This window comes from Bufo bufo, chromosome 1, assembly GCF_905171765.1.
Source record: "Bufo bufo chromosome 1, aBufBuf1.1, whole genome shotgun sequence".
Lineage (NCBI taxonomy): Eukaryota > Metazoa > Chordata > Amphibia > Anura > Bufonidae > Bufo > Bufo bufo.
The window spans coordinates 106,178,958-106,195,079 of NC_053389.1; the positions used below are offsets into that span (position 1 = coordinate 106,178,958).

General features: G+C 43.9%; 1 protein-coding gene across 1 annotated transcript in view; it reads left to right on the plus strand.

Moving 5' to 3' along the window:
• The window catches only part of CFAP74 (cilia and flagella associated protein 74), a 219,403-nt gene extending 203,626 nt beyond the window's left edge, over positions 1–15,777 (plus strand). Inside the window, exons 36-39 of the mRNA XM_040427569.1 lie at positions 9,518–9,638; positions 10,691–10,818; positions 12,065–12,199; positions 15,378–15,777. Of these exons, the coding sequence (XP_040283503.1) occupies positions 9,518–9,638; positions 10,691–10,818; positions 12,065–12,199; positions 15,378–15,479 (486 nt within the window). The 3' untranslated portion in view covers positions 15,480–15,777. The remainder of the gene's footprint in view (positions 1–9,517; positions 9,639–10,690; positions 10,819–12,064; positions 12,200–15,377) is intronic.
• Positions 15,778–16,122: the final 345 nt, after the last annotated feature.

The following is a 16,122-nucleotide window of genomic DNA, read 5'->3' on the forward strand; positions in this document are numbered from 1 at the left end:
GCCTTCCTGCAGAAGTGGTAGCTGCAAATACAGTGAAGGGGTTTAAGCATGCATGGGATAGGCATAAGGCTATTCATAGTATTCAGTATATTGGGCAGACTAGATGGGCCAAATCTGCTGACACATTCTATGTTTCTATGATACCACGATTACCTCTCCAGACGATTTTCGTTTTTGTTTCCTTTCCCAACAAGCGGAGCAGGTAAGAAAGTGTGTCCGTGTCCTCAACAATCGTAGGACCTGTGGTGTATCACATGCTGTGTCATGTGACGTAAGCTTGAGGGCGGATCCTTCCAAATGAGATTGTCCCAAATTGGATCCTTCCAAGTAGAGTATTCGTTTGGCTAGCCAAAAAGGGGAAATGAGAAACAGTCCAGTAAAGGATTACATTTCATAAAAGTTCTCTAGTTTTAATTGGTTTATGTGTTTTAGAATTTTTAAATAAATTGATACTTTACCTTGAAATCTGGATGTAAGTGCTCGGTCAATATTACTAGCTGTTTTGACACATTTTTCCTTGTTGATGTGGTGGATCAATAGGAATTTGTAGCACCTTCTGTGTTATTGTGGGGTGAGCCAGCATATCCGTTTCTTCATTTAGGGCCTTCTGTATGCCTTTCCCCCACTAAAAATGCTACCAAGAGTCCTCAAGAAAATCAGAGAGATGGAGGCCACGGTAATAGTTATAGCTCTCTTTTGGCCGAGAAGGGTGTGGTTTTCCTGGCTCTGCAAGATGTCGATAGCAACACCATGGGTGCTTCCAGAATCTCAGGAGCTTCTGTCCCAGGGTCCAGTTTTTCACCCTGAGGTGAAGAATCTGCACCTGACTGCCTGGTTATTGAGAGGGAGATTTTAAAGAAAAGAGGTCTCTCCGAGGATGTAGTTAGCACTCTCTTGGCCAGTCAGAAGGAGGTCACTTCTAAGATCTACCTTAGGGTTTGGAGAACCTTTTTCGGATTCGCCAAGAAACCTGTGTATGTGCTAGAAGCTCCTGACATCCTGCTAGTATTAGATTTCCTACAGGAAGGATGGAATAAAAAACTTTAAAGGCCCAGCACTTTAAAAGTCCAGATTTCAGCATTATGTGCCTTATTTGAGTTTAAGTTAGCGGAACATCCTTGGATTAGAAGATTTATAACAGAGGGTCTAAATTGTCCCCGGTCTGTAAAAATAGAATCCCCCCTGGGATTTAAATTTGGTCCTCTCCTCTCTCAACTCAGACCCTTTCGAGCCTTTTGATGAAATCTCCCCAAAGTTGCTCTCCCTAAAACTTCTGGCCATTATTTTGGCTAGAAGAGTTAGTGAGATTTTTGTCCTTTCTATTGCCCCTCCCTATTTGGTGATCCTGGAAGATCGAGTAGTGATTTCTCCTGATCCTTCTTTTTTTACCAAAAGTCTCTTCACGGTTTCACCGTTCTCAGGAGATAGTGTTAGCTTCCTTCTGTGCTTCCGATAAAAATAAAACGGAATCAGAGTACCACTGTCTAGAAGACGTTAAGAGATGTATTTTGCAATATCTGCAGGTCACCCAGCCTTGGAGATCTTCTTCACGTCTGCTGATTTTGTTCCAGGGAGCAAAGAAGGGATCTGCAGCCTCTTCTCACACTATTGCTAGGTGGATTAGACAGGCCATTTCCTTAGCCTGCTCTTCTAAGGGGATTGATCCACCCTCAGGGTTTGGGGCCCACTCTACAAGATCAGTTTCCACGTCTTGTGCAAAGAGAGCTATTGCCTCTATAGAGCAGATTTTTAAGGCAGCTACCTGGAGCTCTCCACATACGTTTTTTAGGCACTATAGACTACAGTTACCTTCTAATGAAGGTCTTACCTTTGGTCGTAAGGTACTTCAAGCTGTGGTCCCACCCTAGACAAATCCAGGGGTGCTGTCATAGGTGATAAAGAAATATTGGATTACACTTACCGGTAATCGGTTTTCTTTGAACCTATGACAGCACCCGGTTAATTCTTAACCCTATGTAAAATTTGTATAGAGATGTACACTCACCTAAAGAATTATTAGGAACACCTGTTCTATTTCTCATTAATGCAATTATCTAGTCAACCAATCACATGGCAGTTGCTTCAAAGCATTTAGGGGGGTGGTCCTGGTCAAGACAATCTCCTGAACTCCAAACTGAATGTCAGAATGGGAAAGAAAGGTGATTTAAGCAATTTTGAGCGTGGCATGGTTGTTGGTGCCAGATGGGCCGGTCTGAGTATTTCACAATCTGCTCAGTTACTGGGATTTTCACGCACAACCATTTCTAGGGTTTACAAAGAATGGTGTGAAAAGGGAAAAACATCCAGTATGCGGCAGTCCTGTGGGCAAAAATGCCTTGTGGATGCTAGAGGTCAGAGGAGAATGGGCCGACTGATTCAAGCTGATAGAAGAGCAACGTTGACTGAAATAACCACTCGTTACAACCGAGGTATGCAGCAAAGCATTTGTGAAGCCACAACACGCACAACCTTGAGGCGGATGGGCTACAACAGCAGAAGACCCCACCGGGTACCACTCATCTCCACTACAAATAGGAAAAAGAGGCTACAATTTGCACGAGCTCACCAAAATTGGACTGTTGAAGACTGGAAAAATGTTGCCTGGTCTGATGAGTCTCGATTTCTGTTGAGACATTCAAATGGTAGAGTCCGAATTTGGCGTAAACAGAATGAGAACATGTATCCATCCTCTGATGGCTACTTCCAGCAGGATAATGCACCATGTCACAAAGCTCGAATCATTTCAAATTGGTTTCTTGAACATGACAATGAGTCACCAGATCTCAACCCAATAGAGAATCTTTGGGATGTGGTGGAACGGGAGCTTCGTGCCCTGGATGTGCATCCCTCAAATCTCCATCAACTGCAAGATGCTATCCTATCAATATGGGCCAACATTTCTAAAGAATGCTATCAGCACCTTGTTGAATCAATGCCACGTAGAATTAAGGCAGTTCTGAAGGCAAAAGGGGTTCCAACACCGTATTAATATGGTGTTCCTAATAATTCTTTAGGTGAGTGTATATATGTGTGTGTACATATATTGTGACACAGTAAAGGGAGTTCTATGGGGATGCATGTATTTTTCTCCCAGTGTGTGCTGCTGGACTGATCAGCGGCCAGGTGGGGTCAAACACAGGACTGGACTCATGTGCCGGTCCGGGTTTTGACAACACCTATCTGCCTTTAAAAGACAGCTGGGTCCAGCAGAAAAGAATCTCTGTATTGGGAACTGAGGCTTGTGCTGGGCTTGTAGGTCTGAGACCAGTGTAAAGGGAGACAGGCCGCCTAAAGTCTGTTCATAGACTCTTTGAGGCTGAACTGCCAGCTGGGTATAAACTAACACCAAAACCAAAAGGTGACTTTTTGTTTATGAACTTGCCAAGAGTGTGAATAAACACTGAACTGTTTGATTTCAGAACTGGTTGGTGCCTCTATACTGCGTTCGCTTATCCTGTCTACCAGAGCGAATCCCCACAGTTGGTGGAGGATGCGTGCAATCGCAGTGAGGCTGGCGTAAAAGCCGAAATATTTATCTTTTTTTTCCTCTGGGCACGGATGTACAGTACAGACCAAAAGTTTGGACACACCTTCTCATTCAAAGAGTTTTCTTTATTTTCATGACTATGAAGGCATCAAAACTATGAATTAACACATGTGGAATTATATACATAACAAACAAGTGTGAAACAACTGAAAATATGTCATATTCTAAGTTCTTCAAAGTAGCCACCTTTTGCTTTGATTACTGCTTTGCACACTCTTGGCATTCTCTTGATGAGCTTCAAGAGGTAGTCCCCTGAAATGGTCTTCCAACAGTCTTGAAGGAGTTCCCAGAGATGCTTAGCACTTGTTGGCCCTTTTGCCTTCACTCTGCGGTCCAGCTCACCCCAAACCATCTCGATTGGGTTCAGGTCCGGTGACTGTGGAGGCCAGGTCATCTGGCGCAGCACCCCATCACTCTCCTTCATGGTCAAATAGCCCTTACTTTCAAAGTTTTCCCAATGTTTCGGCTGACTGACTGACCTTCATTTCTTAAAGTAATGATGGCCACTCGTTTTTCTTTACTTAGCTGCTTTTTTCTTGCCATAATACCAATTCTAACAGTCTATTCAGTAGGACTATCAGCTGTGTATCCACCTGACTTCTCCTCAATGCAACTGATGGTCCCAACCCCATTTATAAGGCAAGAAATCCCACTTATTAAACCTGACAGGGCACACCTGTGAAGTGAAAACCATTTCAGGGGACTACCTCTTGAAGCTAATCAAGAGAATGCCAAGAGTGTGCAAAGCAGTAATCAAAGCAAAAGGTGGCTACTTTGAAGAACCTAGAATATGACATATTTTCAGTTGTTTCACACTTGATTGTTATGTATATAATTCCACATGTGTTAATTCATAGTTTCACTGATGCCTTCAGTGTGAATCTACAATTTTCATAGTCATGAAAATAAAGAAAACTCTTTGAATGAGAAGGTGTGTCCAAACTTTTGGTCTGTACTGTATGTCCTGGATTAAACCAGCTAAATTTCAACCCGTGTTACTCGGCAAAATGAAAGCTGTAATGAAGGCCCTCTTGGAGGCTAACCTGCAACAGCGGGAGGCTAATAAGCAGCAGCAAGAAACAAACCAGCTGCTACTGCAACAAGTGATGGCTCTACAGATGGCAGTAGCATCCCCGAGCATTCACGATGCCTGTAAAGCAGTTCGCACGGCGATCCCCAAGATGGCACCCATGGATGACGTCGAGACCTACCTAGCGGAATTCGAGAAAGTGGCCGTGAGGGAGAATCTACCCCGAGATCAGTGTGCTGAGGTCGTCGCTCCATTCCTGGCATCCTAGTCCCAGCAGGTGTATTTCAACTTACCAGACGAGCCAGCGACCGATTACCAGAAAGTCAAGGGTGAGATCCTGGCGAGGCTCGGGGTGAATGTGTTGGTCCGGGTCCAGAGGGTGCACCAGTGGGAGTTTAACCCGGCTGAACCCGCGAGACCCCAGTATTATGCTTTTTTCCACCTTTCGCAAAAATGGCTACAACTAGATGTACTGAGTTCCACTGCTATGCTGGACCATATTTTAGCTGATATGTTCTGGAGGGCGTTGCCATATCCTCTTCAGCATTAAATTGGCCAGGCGTCTCCTGTTAATGCCCTTGAGATGGTGTACCTGGTTGAATGATATGAGGCTACCAGGAAACTAAAGGGGGGCTCTTTCGGGAAGGGGGCAGTTAAACCCCGACAATCCCCACCCTAGACCCGGAGACTGGAGCTGAAAAAGGCCGCCCGGGAGGTACCCACTGTGGACCTGGCTCTGGTGATCTGTTGGCGGTGTCATGAGCCTGGTCACGTAAGGGCCGACTGTCCCCATAGGGTTAAACCCATGGGCACTAACTATGGCTACCGTCGGTCGCTATATGCCAGGAAACTGTGTGCAACAGGTGCCAAGGAGTCTCTAGATAATAATCACCTGTGCCAGGTGGAAGTGGGAGACACTCCAGCGGTGGCTCTGCTAGACTCGGGGAGTCTGGTGACCCTGGTAAGGGGTACCCTGGTGCGACCCGCTGAGTTTACGGTCCGGAAAGTTGAGGTAATGTGTATACATGGTGACTTAAAAGACTACCCCACCGCTCTGGTGTCTTTAACCACGGTTGTCAGCAGGATGATTCATGAAGTGACCGTCGCCACAAATCTACACTATGAACAAATAATAGGAACAGACTTGCCGGGCTTCCCAGAACTGTGGCCAGCTATGAGACTTACCAGTCCCCAAGAGTCAGGGATAACCCCAGGGGATTGGCCTTGCTCAAGTGGGAGGCCAGAACCCTGGGACCCCAAGGTCGAAGGGCCAGCGGTAGGGGTGACCGCCACTTTGGTGGATGAGGGGGGAACAACCCCGTTGAATGTGATAGTTGGGGAGGTGGAGGACTTGCCGCCGGGCTCTGAGTTGGCAGACTTGAATGTCTCCAGTGATAATTTCGGTACAGCACAACACAGGGACCCGACATTATCCCGAGCCTTGGAGAATGTGTTAATGATCGATGGAGGACCACAACAACCGGGGGCCGAGTGGATATTTCCACGTTTTGTGGTTCTCCATTAATTTGCTGTATCGGGTCAACTTTGGGGGGAGAATGTGGAACAGTTGGTGGTGCCCAAGGCTTATCGCAAACTGGTACTAGATCTAGCACACCAACATGTTCTTGGGGGTCATCTGGGATTGCAGAAAACACCAGACCGTATACTACAGCGGTTTTACTGCCCCAGTGTGTTTAGAGAGTTGGAAGAGTTTTGAAGGTATTGCCCAACCTGCCAGATAACTAGCCCCCAGCCCCATTTCCGTAGTGCCTTAGTACCTCTGCTGATTATCGAGGTCCAGTTTGAAAGGTCTGCCATGTTAATCTACTAAAACCTTGGAAGGATAGGGAGACCTGCACTGAGAACAGACCACGGTCAGCTTCTCTAGGGGAAGAGGTTTTGACCCCTCTGTCTGCTGCAGGGGAAGCGGTTGCCACAATAAGAATTGCTGACAGCCTCTCCTCTAAACAGGCTCAGGAAGTCAGGGAGTTCGTTAGTCGGAACACAGATATGTTCTCGGAACTCCCTGGACTAACTTCCATAATCCAGCATGATATTGTCACCGAGCCCCAGGCAAAAGTCTGGTTAAAGCCGTACGGGTGCCCGAGGCTCGACGAAAAGCCATCTCGGAGGAAGTGCAGCTAATGCTGAGGCTGGATGTCATCGAGGAGTCTAAAAGTGAATGGGCAATCCCAATAGTTCTAATACCCAAGCCAGATGGGACATTACGGTTCTGTAATGATTTTTGTAAATTAAATGAGATTTCAAAATTTTATGTGTATCCCATGCCCCGGGTAGATGAGATAATCGGAGGCTGCCAAAGAAAAAGCTGTCTTCATCACCCCTGAGGGGCTGTGTCAGTATAAGGTGTTACCCTTTGGCCTTCATGGCTCCCTGCCACGTTTCAACAATTAATGGACATTGTACTTCGCCCCCATCGTAGGTACGCCTCGGCTTACCTGGACGATATTGTCATTCATAGTACCGACTGGGAGAGTCACCTGCCCAATGTGCAGGCCTTAGTGGACTGGACTAACCGCTAACCCAAAAAAATGTGTGATAGGGTTAGAGGAGACTAAATACCTAGGATATGTCATTGAGCGCGGACTCATCAAACCCTAATTGGACAAAATACAGGCAATACGGAACTGGCCCCGACCTGTCACCACTAGGCAAGTAAAGTCATTCCTGTGAATGGTGGGCTATTACATGAGATTTGTCCCCCACTTTGCTGCTCTAGCCGCACCTTTGACAGAACTCTTGAAGGTACGAAAATCAGTGATGGTTCGCTGGGATGATCGGGCGGAAGAAGCTTTTTCCGGTTTGAAGTTGGACCTGTGTGGGTCACCGGTTTTGGTGACGCCCGACTTCAAGAGGGAGTTCATGGTACAAACGGATGCCTCCGAAGTAGGCCTTAGTGCTGTACTGTCTCAGGAAGTCAACGGGGAGGAACATCTTGTTGTCTTCCTAAGCCGCAAGCTCACCCCAGCCGAGACCAGGTACAGTATAGTGGAGAGAGAGTGCCTGGCTATCAGTGTGGGCACTTGAGTCTCTATTTGTTGGGGAGAAAGTTCTGCCTGGTGACCGATCACTCCCCTCTCAAGTGGAGCCAGGCCAAAGAGAGAAATGCCCGGGTCACCAGGTGGTTCTTATCCTTACAGAACATTAAGTTCTGAACTAAGTTATGAACTTGCCAAGAGTGTGAATAAACACTGAACTGTTTGATTAAAGAACTGGTTGGTGCCTCTATACTGCGTCCGCTTATCCTGTCTACCAGGGCGAATCCACATATATATATATATATATATATATATATATATATATACTGTATATATACAGTACAGACCAAAAGTTTGGACACACCTCATTCAAAGAGTTTTCTTTATTTTCATGACTATGAAAATTGTAGATTCACACTGAAGGCAACAAAACTATGAATTAACACATGTGGAATTATATGCATAACAAACAAGTGTGAAATAGCTGAAAATATGTCATATTCTAGGTTCTTCAAAGTAGCCACCTTTTGCTTTGATTACTGCTTTGCACACTCTTGGCATTCTCTTGATGAGCTTCAAGAGGTAGTCCCCTGAAATGGTTTTCACTTCACAGGTGTGCCCTGTCAGGTTTAATAGGTGGGATTTCTTGTCTTATAAATGGGGTTGGGACCATCAGTTGCATTGAGGAGAAGTCAGGTGGATACACAGCTGATAGTCCTACTGAATAGACTGTTAGAATTTGTATTATGGCAAGAAAAAAGCAGCTAAGTAAAGAAAAATGAGTGGCCATCATTACTTTAAGAAATGAAGGTCAGTCAGTCAGCCGAAACATTGGGAAAACTTTGAAAGTAAGGGCTATTTGACCATGAAGGAGAGTGATGGGGTGCTGCGCCAGATGACCTGGCCTCCACAGTCACCGGACCTGAACCCAATCGAGATGGTTTGGGGTGAGCTGGACCGCAGAGTGAAGGCAAAAGGGCCAACAAGTGCTAAGCATCTCTGGGAACTCCTTCAAGACTGTTGGAAGACCATTTCAGGTGACTACCTCTTGAAGCTCATCAAGAGAATGCCAAGAGTGTGCAAAGCAGTAATCAAAGCAAAAGGTGGCTACTTTGAAGAACCTAGAATTTGACATATTTTCAGTTGTTTCACACTTGTTTGTTATGTATATAATTCCACATGTGTTAATTCATAGTTTTGATGCCTTCATAGTCATGAAAATAAAGAAAACTCTTTGAATGAGAAGGTGTGTCCAAACTTTTGGTCTGTACTGTATATATATTAAAAAAGTGTATTAGATTGTTAAGGTGTTATATTTCTTAGTTCTTGAGAAAAGAACTGGAGATAGAGGGAATGATCCCTCCTTTAAAAGGCGTTTCTGGTTCCTGTTTCCTGTCCTAAGGAGGAAGAGGTGGTCTCTCCCAGGGGTGCTGTCATAGGTTGAAAGAAAACCAATTACCGATAAGTTTAATCCAATATTTTGTGACCGGACTCCATAGCTTCCTTTCTTTTTGCAATATGCCAGCCAGGCAGAGGCCAAAAGGACATTCTTGGCCTTTGGAAATGAAAGGCTATGGACACTTAGCATGTATGTTGGGAGCTCTTTTATATCCCAATCAATTATTACATTCTTGGAGCAACAGATTCCTAAATGTATTGTATACAGCTTTTGATGTGGATTTCATCCAATGCTTTCTCAAATCCATATCAGCATTGACAAGCTGTGGATTAGTTGATCTCCAGGATGCCCTCAAAGCACCTTGATTTTTTACATGTGGATTTTAAAACTCCAGGCACACACTTTATCATACTGTAAAATGCTGCAGATTTCCAGTACATTGTCCTCACTGAAAATCTGCAGCAATTCCGTAGCATGTGAATTCACCTTAAAGGATAAGTTGATAGTGGCTTCTTACTTTAGCCTTTTTTTTGTCTCTGTAGCATATAGCACACACCATCCACCTGAAGGGAGTAGCCAGGAATCACATTATGTTTGTTGAAGGTGGCGATCCCATAGATGTTCCCACTGAATCTCTCAGCATAGTCCCAGTAAATGATGAAGGTAAGTTGGGTTCTCTCTGTAAAGCTTCTTCTTACAAAAAATTATCAAAAGATCTGATAAAAAAAATAAAAGTTAAAGCCACCCTCCAGTTCAAGAAAAAAAATATCATGTTAACTGGGGAACACTTCCATGGTGAACTCCTTTTCAGCTTTCTAGCTACAGATCCACCAATTCCCAGGCTCCTCTTCTGAAAAATGACTACTGTCCTATAAGTGCATAGTTGCCAACAGTCCCAAATTTGCAAGACAGTCCCTGTAAATTTGGGCTCTCCAGGGCTGAAAATTGGTGTGGCGGCTGTGGCCTATGCAATCCTGACCCATAATTGGGTGTTCATGGGCAGGTTTCACAATCTGATGGCAGAGCGTACGCGCCCTGAATTTACGGAATACAATGTTGGTAAGTATGTTAATGGTTGCTGTGGGCAACTTACTATAACACGGTTTTCATGAATCTGCTCCATTATATACTGTGCTGGTGACATTGCTAATGCTGGGGAAGTGTGTTAGCACTTTACTGATTTGCAGCATAAATAATGTATTGGACCTTCAAGGCTGTACATTCATGGACATAAATTCTAGGAGCAAAAAGCAACTACTTTATCCATAACTTTTTGCCTTTGGAGAATTCCCTAAGAACATGTTAAAAACAAGCAACTTTCTCTTGTTCGTATTATTTTAATTATGGAAACGCTCTTTTATCACATTATATTAAACGTCATGCCAGTTACTGCATAATTCATGTATGTTATATGTTCTGCTCTATGTATTTTAATTCCCCAGCTGGCTTGGGACTGGTGGCATAAAGTCTAATATCCTCATTGACGTCAATAGAAATCTCTGCCAGACATCATCTCTCAAGTGGCTCTGCGTGGAGCATATTTTCCTAGCCTGACGTCATGCTTGTTTTCTTTGCAAACAGAAGATGCTAGAAATATGTTATGCTGTCGTGTAGGCCTTCAGTTGTAGACTGCGCATTAATGCACTGAAGAAGGCTATACTATTCATCAGTTATATGTGCAACAATCACTTATTTAGCCATGTTTTCTTCCTAAGAATCAGCCGAAACTGTGAGTTCACTTCTTGTAACCCTTGAATATACCCAGACGGAGAATGAGTTGAAACCGGCTGTCAGGGAGCTGTATATCGGCTGCATACGTACATTATCATCTTCCACCAAAAAGGTAAATAACACATTTGAGGAGTAAAGGATTAAAAGAAGAGGTGATTTGCTGAAATCTGAAAATTATAGTTGGATATCAGATCAATTACATAAACGCTCATACTTTTATCTGTTTATAAAGGTGTCAGAATGGGTTAAAAAAAAGTGATACCTCACCAATGCCCTCAGTCTCCTGTTTCTTCCCGACACACAGAAAATTACTTCAGCCTATCACTGCGGCCAGTGATTGGCTGAGCAGTCACTTCCTGTGTGTCGAGAGGCGCCAAGGAGTAGAGACGACTGGGGACCCAGGTAGTGTTGGAATGGAAATGGCATGGGAACGGTGAGATCACTTTTTAGTATTTTTATGTTATTCAGACCTTTTAAAACAAAAACAAACATGTACTGGTTGGACAACCCCTTTAACCGAAATGGGTTGACCCACAAGGGTCTTTCGTGGCATAGCGAATGTTTGATTGATACAAATCCAGCCTCTGGGACCAGCTCCTGTCTCAGGAACTGGGCCCCAAAGTAAAGGGGAGGACGCTGCACAACTTCGCCCACCACTCCATTCAACATTATGTGACTTCTGAAAATAGCCAAGCCAGCACTTATGGAAGTTCTATAGTGTTGAATGGTAGGTGCCCAGCTTGCTCTTGGTTCACTTTGGGGCCTCATTCTTGAGATAAAAGGTGTGCGACCCTCCTCTGGGACCCACTATCAGACCTTTCTAACATTATACAAATGTCCCAGATGGGAATACTCCTTTAAGAACATAACGTGGCCATTCATGGACTCCATCCACCATTACTAACAAGATCTCCTTCAGCACTCCAGCTTATGTGAAACTACAACTCCCATCATGCAAACATGCTCAGCTGTTCTTCTAACTCCCATAGAAGTGAATGGGGGTCCTGTTCTTCTTGTGCATATATATGAGCCCTTGTTCTCTCCAAAACAAGATCCATGTCAATAGCTCCAAAACCTCAGTCAAATAATATGTTAATATTGCTGCAATCTTTAGTCATTGATAAAGTGTAAGGATATTGGTGAAAAACGCTCAATAGATTACATTTGTTAGCAATTTCACTCAAAGATGAAGAAAATATAACCTACTGTATTTTCCTACTTTAGTGTTGAGTCTTGCCCATATAATTTCTAAAAGGGCAGTCCCAATCAAGTGAGATCAATTAATTGCCAGACATGAATCTGTATTAATGCACATTAGCATAACTGCGGTTTTGAAATCCTATTTTTCACTTTTTCAGAATGTGGAATTCATCTGGGACAATGTGCAGCTCTTACAACAGAAGGGATTCACCATAGAACCAGTGAAAGCTGTGGTTGATGCTGGACAGCGGAAAACTGTTTCTATTTCTTGGATACCCCCTGCTGGATATGATGTATGTAAGGCTGGAGTTGAAGTTAGATAGCGAGGGGTTTGATCACAGCCATAATTTATCTTTAGGCCCCATGTACAAAACAGGCCCAGGCAGGATGTGTGGTGGCGTTGGATTAATGGATTGGTGTAGTTTGTCTTATTCCACTCATTCCTAGATTTTCTTTGCTTTCATAACAAAATATGAGCTTTGGTGACCAGAAGAAAACATTTTAATTATTGTTAGACAAAGTGCATTGTATATGGTATTGCTCTTTTATGTCCCTACTTTTACGATGGCGGCCCATGCCCGCTGCTGCCCCTCTCTGAGCAGGCACAGGCTCCACATCTCTTACCCTACTTCTCTTGTTGCTTTACTGGTGGCCCAGACCCGTATGCTCTCTTCTGTCACCTGTAGCAGGCCTGGCCACTGTCATTCTATAAGCCCATTGCGACCTGCGCTCTCTCTCTCAAGTGGGCTGTGTTAGGGTGTATGTTCTCTCCCTTGCTCTTAAAGGGCCAGCGCACTCATGTCCTTATTCTTTCTCATCCTACCACAGTTCACTTCTGGGTATTTAAGGAGCATCTATCTAGGGGAGGGCGCCTGAGCTTAGGTTCTTAGTTTATATTTAACCAGTGAAAATGCATTATTCTGTCTAACTACCCATGTACCAAACTCCTGCCTGTTAACTAACTTTGACTCTCTGCTGCCTGCTCTGACCTTAGCTTGTTTCTTGTATTGACCCATTGCCACCTGCCCTGACCTTGGACCTGTTTCCCGGATACGTTAAACCCCATCTGCCCTGACCTGTGCCTGTCTCCTGACTATGAATATTGCCTGACCCCTGTATGTCAGCCAAAAACTACACAAGGACTATTTCAAGAGGTAGTGGCCTGGTGGCTCCCCTGCTGTGAAGACCAGATTCCTATATAGATGTTAAAGGATGAAAACCAGGGGACTACAGAATAACACCCTTAGAGATAGCCCAAAGCCAGTCTGGTTGGTTGGTACAGTAGGTCCACAACCACTGCTCGTTACACCTACATACAGATCACTGGTAACTAATCTATTAGTCACTGTCCATTAGCTCACTATTACTAGTGGTTGGCATAAAATGCTATGAAGACACATGGGGGTCATTTATTAAGACTGGCGTTTTACACGCTGGTCTTAGGCTGTGTTCACATCACGTTTTTCCCATCTGTTTCACATATGCGTTAAACGAATGCCTCAAACTGATGATTTACAGTGGCATCCTTTAACCATAGAATTCCATTGTAAAAAAAAGTATACATTTTTTTTTACCGGACTCTGCAGGATACAAGAACATGGTGTGCTGTGTTTTTGTATCCTTTTTTTTCTAACGTATACGTCAAATGGAGGCATAAAACATAATGTGAACTCACCCTTAATAACCCCTGCGCTGGGGCTGGATCCGCCAAAGTTATGTAGAGGTGCTGGCCTCTACGTAACTTCAGCGCATCCACTGCCGGTCTAAATCTACGCCAGCATCCTTGCTGACGCGGATTTAGAACATTTTCTACGCCTAAAACAGGTGTAGAAAATGATAAATGAGATGGGCCTGGTGACCTTCCCCCTTCCCTGCCCACGCTACACCCCCTTTTTTAGACCTGGCGTGAGTGAAGAAAAGTCGCAGAGGTTATATGCGCCGCAATTAGAAAACTGACGTATATGAGTTCGCAAATTACCCCCATAGTTTCTGCTGTGTATCCCCTCTGCTCCCTTCTGATCTAGGAAATCCCATGATGTCATTAATGATATCTAGATTTCTGCGATAACCCAAATTACCCTTTTACTGGTATGCATTTAAATACTCGCCCATTCCACAACATTATATAGCCCCATGCACATGGCAGAAGCTTCTGTCTATATGGTGGCAATTGATGTCCCTGCAGCTCCATACTATGAAGCCATTGGCACTGTGTGGTGCTCTATGTGGCGTCATATTATGCTGTTATTCTACCCTAGAAGCAATGGAGAATACTACTATTACATAGTGAAATCTGACACACTATACACTCACCTAAAGAATTATTAGGAACACCATACTAATACGGTGTTGGACCCCCTTTTGCCTTCAGAACTGCCTTAATTCTACATGGCATTGATTCAACAAGGTGCTGATAGCATTCTTTAGAAATGTTGGCCCATATTGATAGGATAGCATCTTGCAGTTGATGGAGATTTGAGGGATGCACATCCAGGGCACGAAGCTCCCGTTCCACCACATCCCAAAGATGCTCTATTGGGTTGAGATCTGGTGACTGTGGGGGCCATTTTAGTACAGTGAACTCATTGTCATGTTCAAGAAACCAATTTAAAATGATTCGAGCTTTGTGACATGGTGCATTATCCTGCTGGAAGTAGCCATCAGAGGATGGATACATGTTCTCATTCTGTTTACGCCAAATTCGGACTCTACCATTTGAATGTCTCAACAGAAATCGAGACTCATCAGACCAGGCAACATTTTTCCAGTCTTCAACAGTCCAATTTTGGTGAGCTCGTGCAAATTGTAGCCTCTTTTTCCTATTTGTAGTGGAGATGAGTGGTACCCGGTGGGGTCTTCTGCTGTTGTAGCCCATCCGCCTCAAGGTTGTGCATGTTGTGGCTTCACAAATGCTTTGCTGCATACCTCAGTTGTAACGAGTGGTTATTTCAGTCAACGTTGCTCTTCTATCAGCTTGAATCAGTCGGCCCATTCTCCTCTGACCTCTAGCATCCACAAGGCATTTTTGCCCACAGGACTGCCGCATACTGGATGTTTTTCCCTTTTCACACCATTCTTTGTAAACCCTAGAAATGGTTGTGCGTGAAAATCCCAGTAACTGAGCAGATTGTGAAATACTCAGACCGGCCCGCCTGGCACCAACAACCATGCCACGCTCAAAATTGCCCATTCTGACATTCAGTTTGGAGTTCAGGAGATTGTCTTGACCAGGACCACCCCCCTAAATGCATTGAAGCAACTGCCATGTAATTGCATTAATGAGAAATAGAACAGGTGTTCCTAATAATTCTTTAGGTGAGTGTACATCTATTTGGTCTGTATGAAATCAGTAGCCGATGGAGGTAGACTAATGTCCCATTGAAATCAAAATAATAATATGGTCACGAGTATGCCTTACTGTAATAGTGCACTTACTAAACTTTTTTTTTCTTGCTTTGTATCGTTTTACAGCCCAGTAATCCTGCCACAATGACCACAGCAAAACTGACGTTGAAAGGTGATATAACTGTGACGTACCAGGTTATCTTCACAACACAAGTCGTGTCATTATGAAACTAGGAAACTCGAGCGCTAAGTCATTTTTATCTGTGGCACTTGAACTTCTGTTTATTAATGGAAACTTGTGTGTAACATTACACCTGGAAAAATAAAGCACCGTTTGTTTAAGTAATAGAATAACACTAATTCCTGCCCCACCCAATAGTTTACGCCGTGAGAGCCAGTGTCCAGTACACACCTGGATGAGGACATGCACATGCCTTTCATAATGTGTAAATTGTAGTGCATTTTTTTCTTAAATCCTCCTATTTCATGGATATATGATTATTTTTTTTTTATTCTATGTTTTGTGAGTCCTTTCATTCTGTATTATTTTAGAAGGAGTCTTTAGCCAGGATATCCACTCATAAACGAGGCACAATGCTTTGTGGGGCTAGCTTCACTTTATTTAATGATACCTTTCACTTAGCGATCCGTTCATTCCTGAGAAAAGGTACCTTTAGGGTCCAGTCACACGTCCGTATTTTAAAACGAGTCTTTCAACAGGATATCCACTGATTAACGAGGCACAATGCTTTGTGGGGCTAGCTTCACTTAATTTAATGATATCTTTCACTTAGCGATCCGTTTATTCCCGAGAAAAGGTACCTTTAGGGTCCATTCACACGTCCGTAGTGCAAATTGCGGATCCGTAATA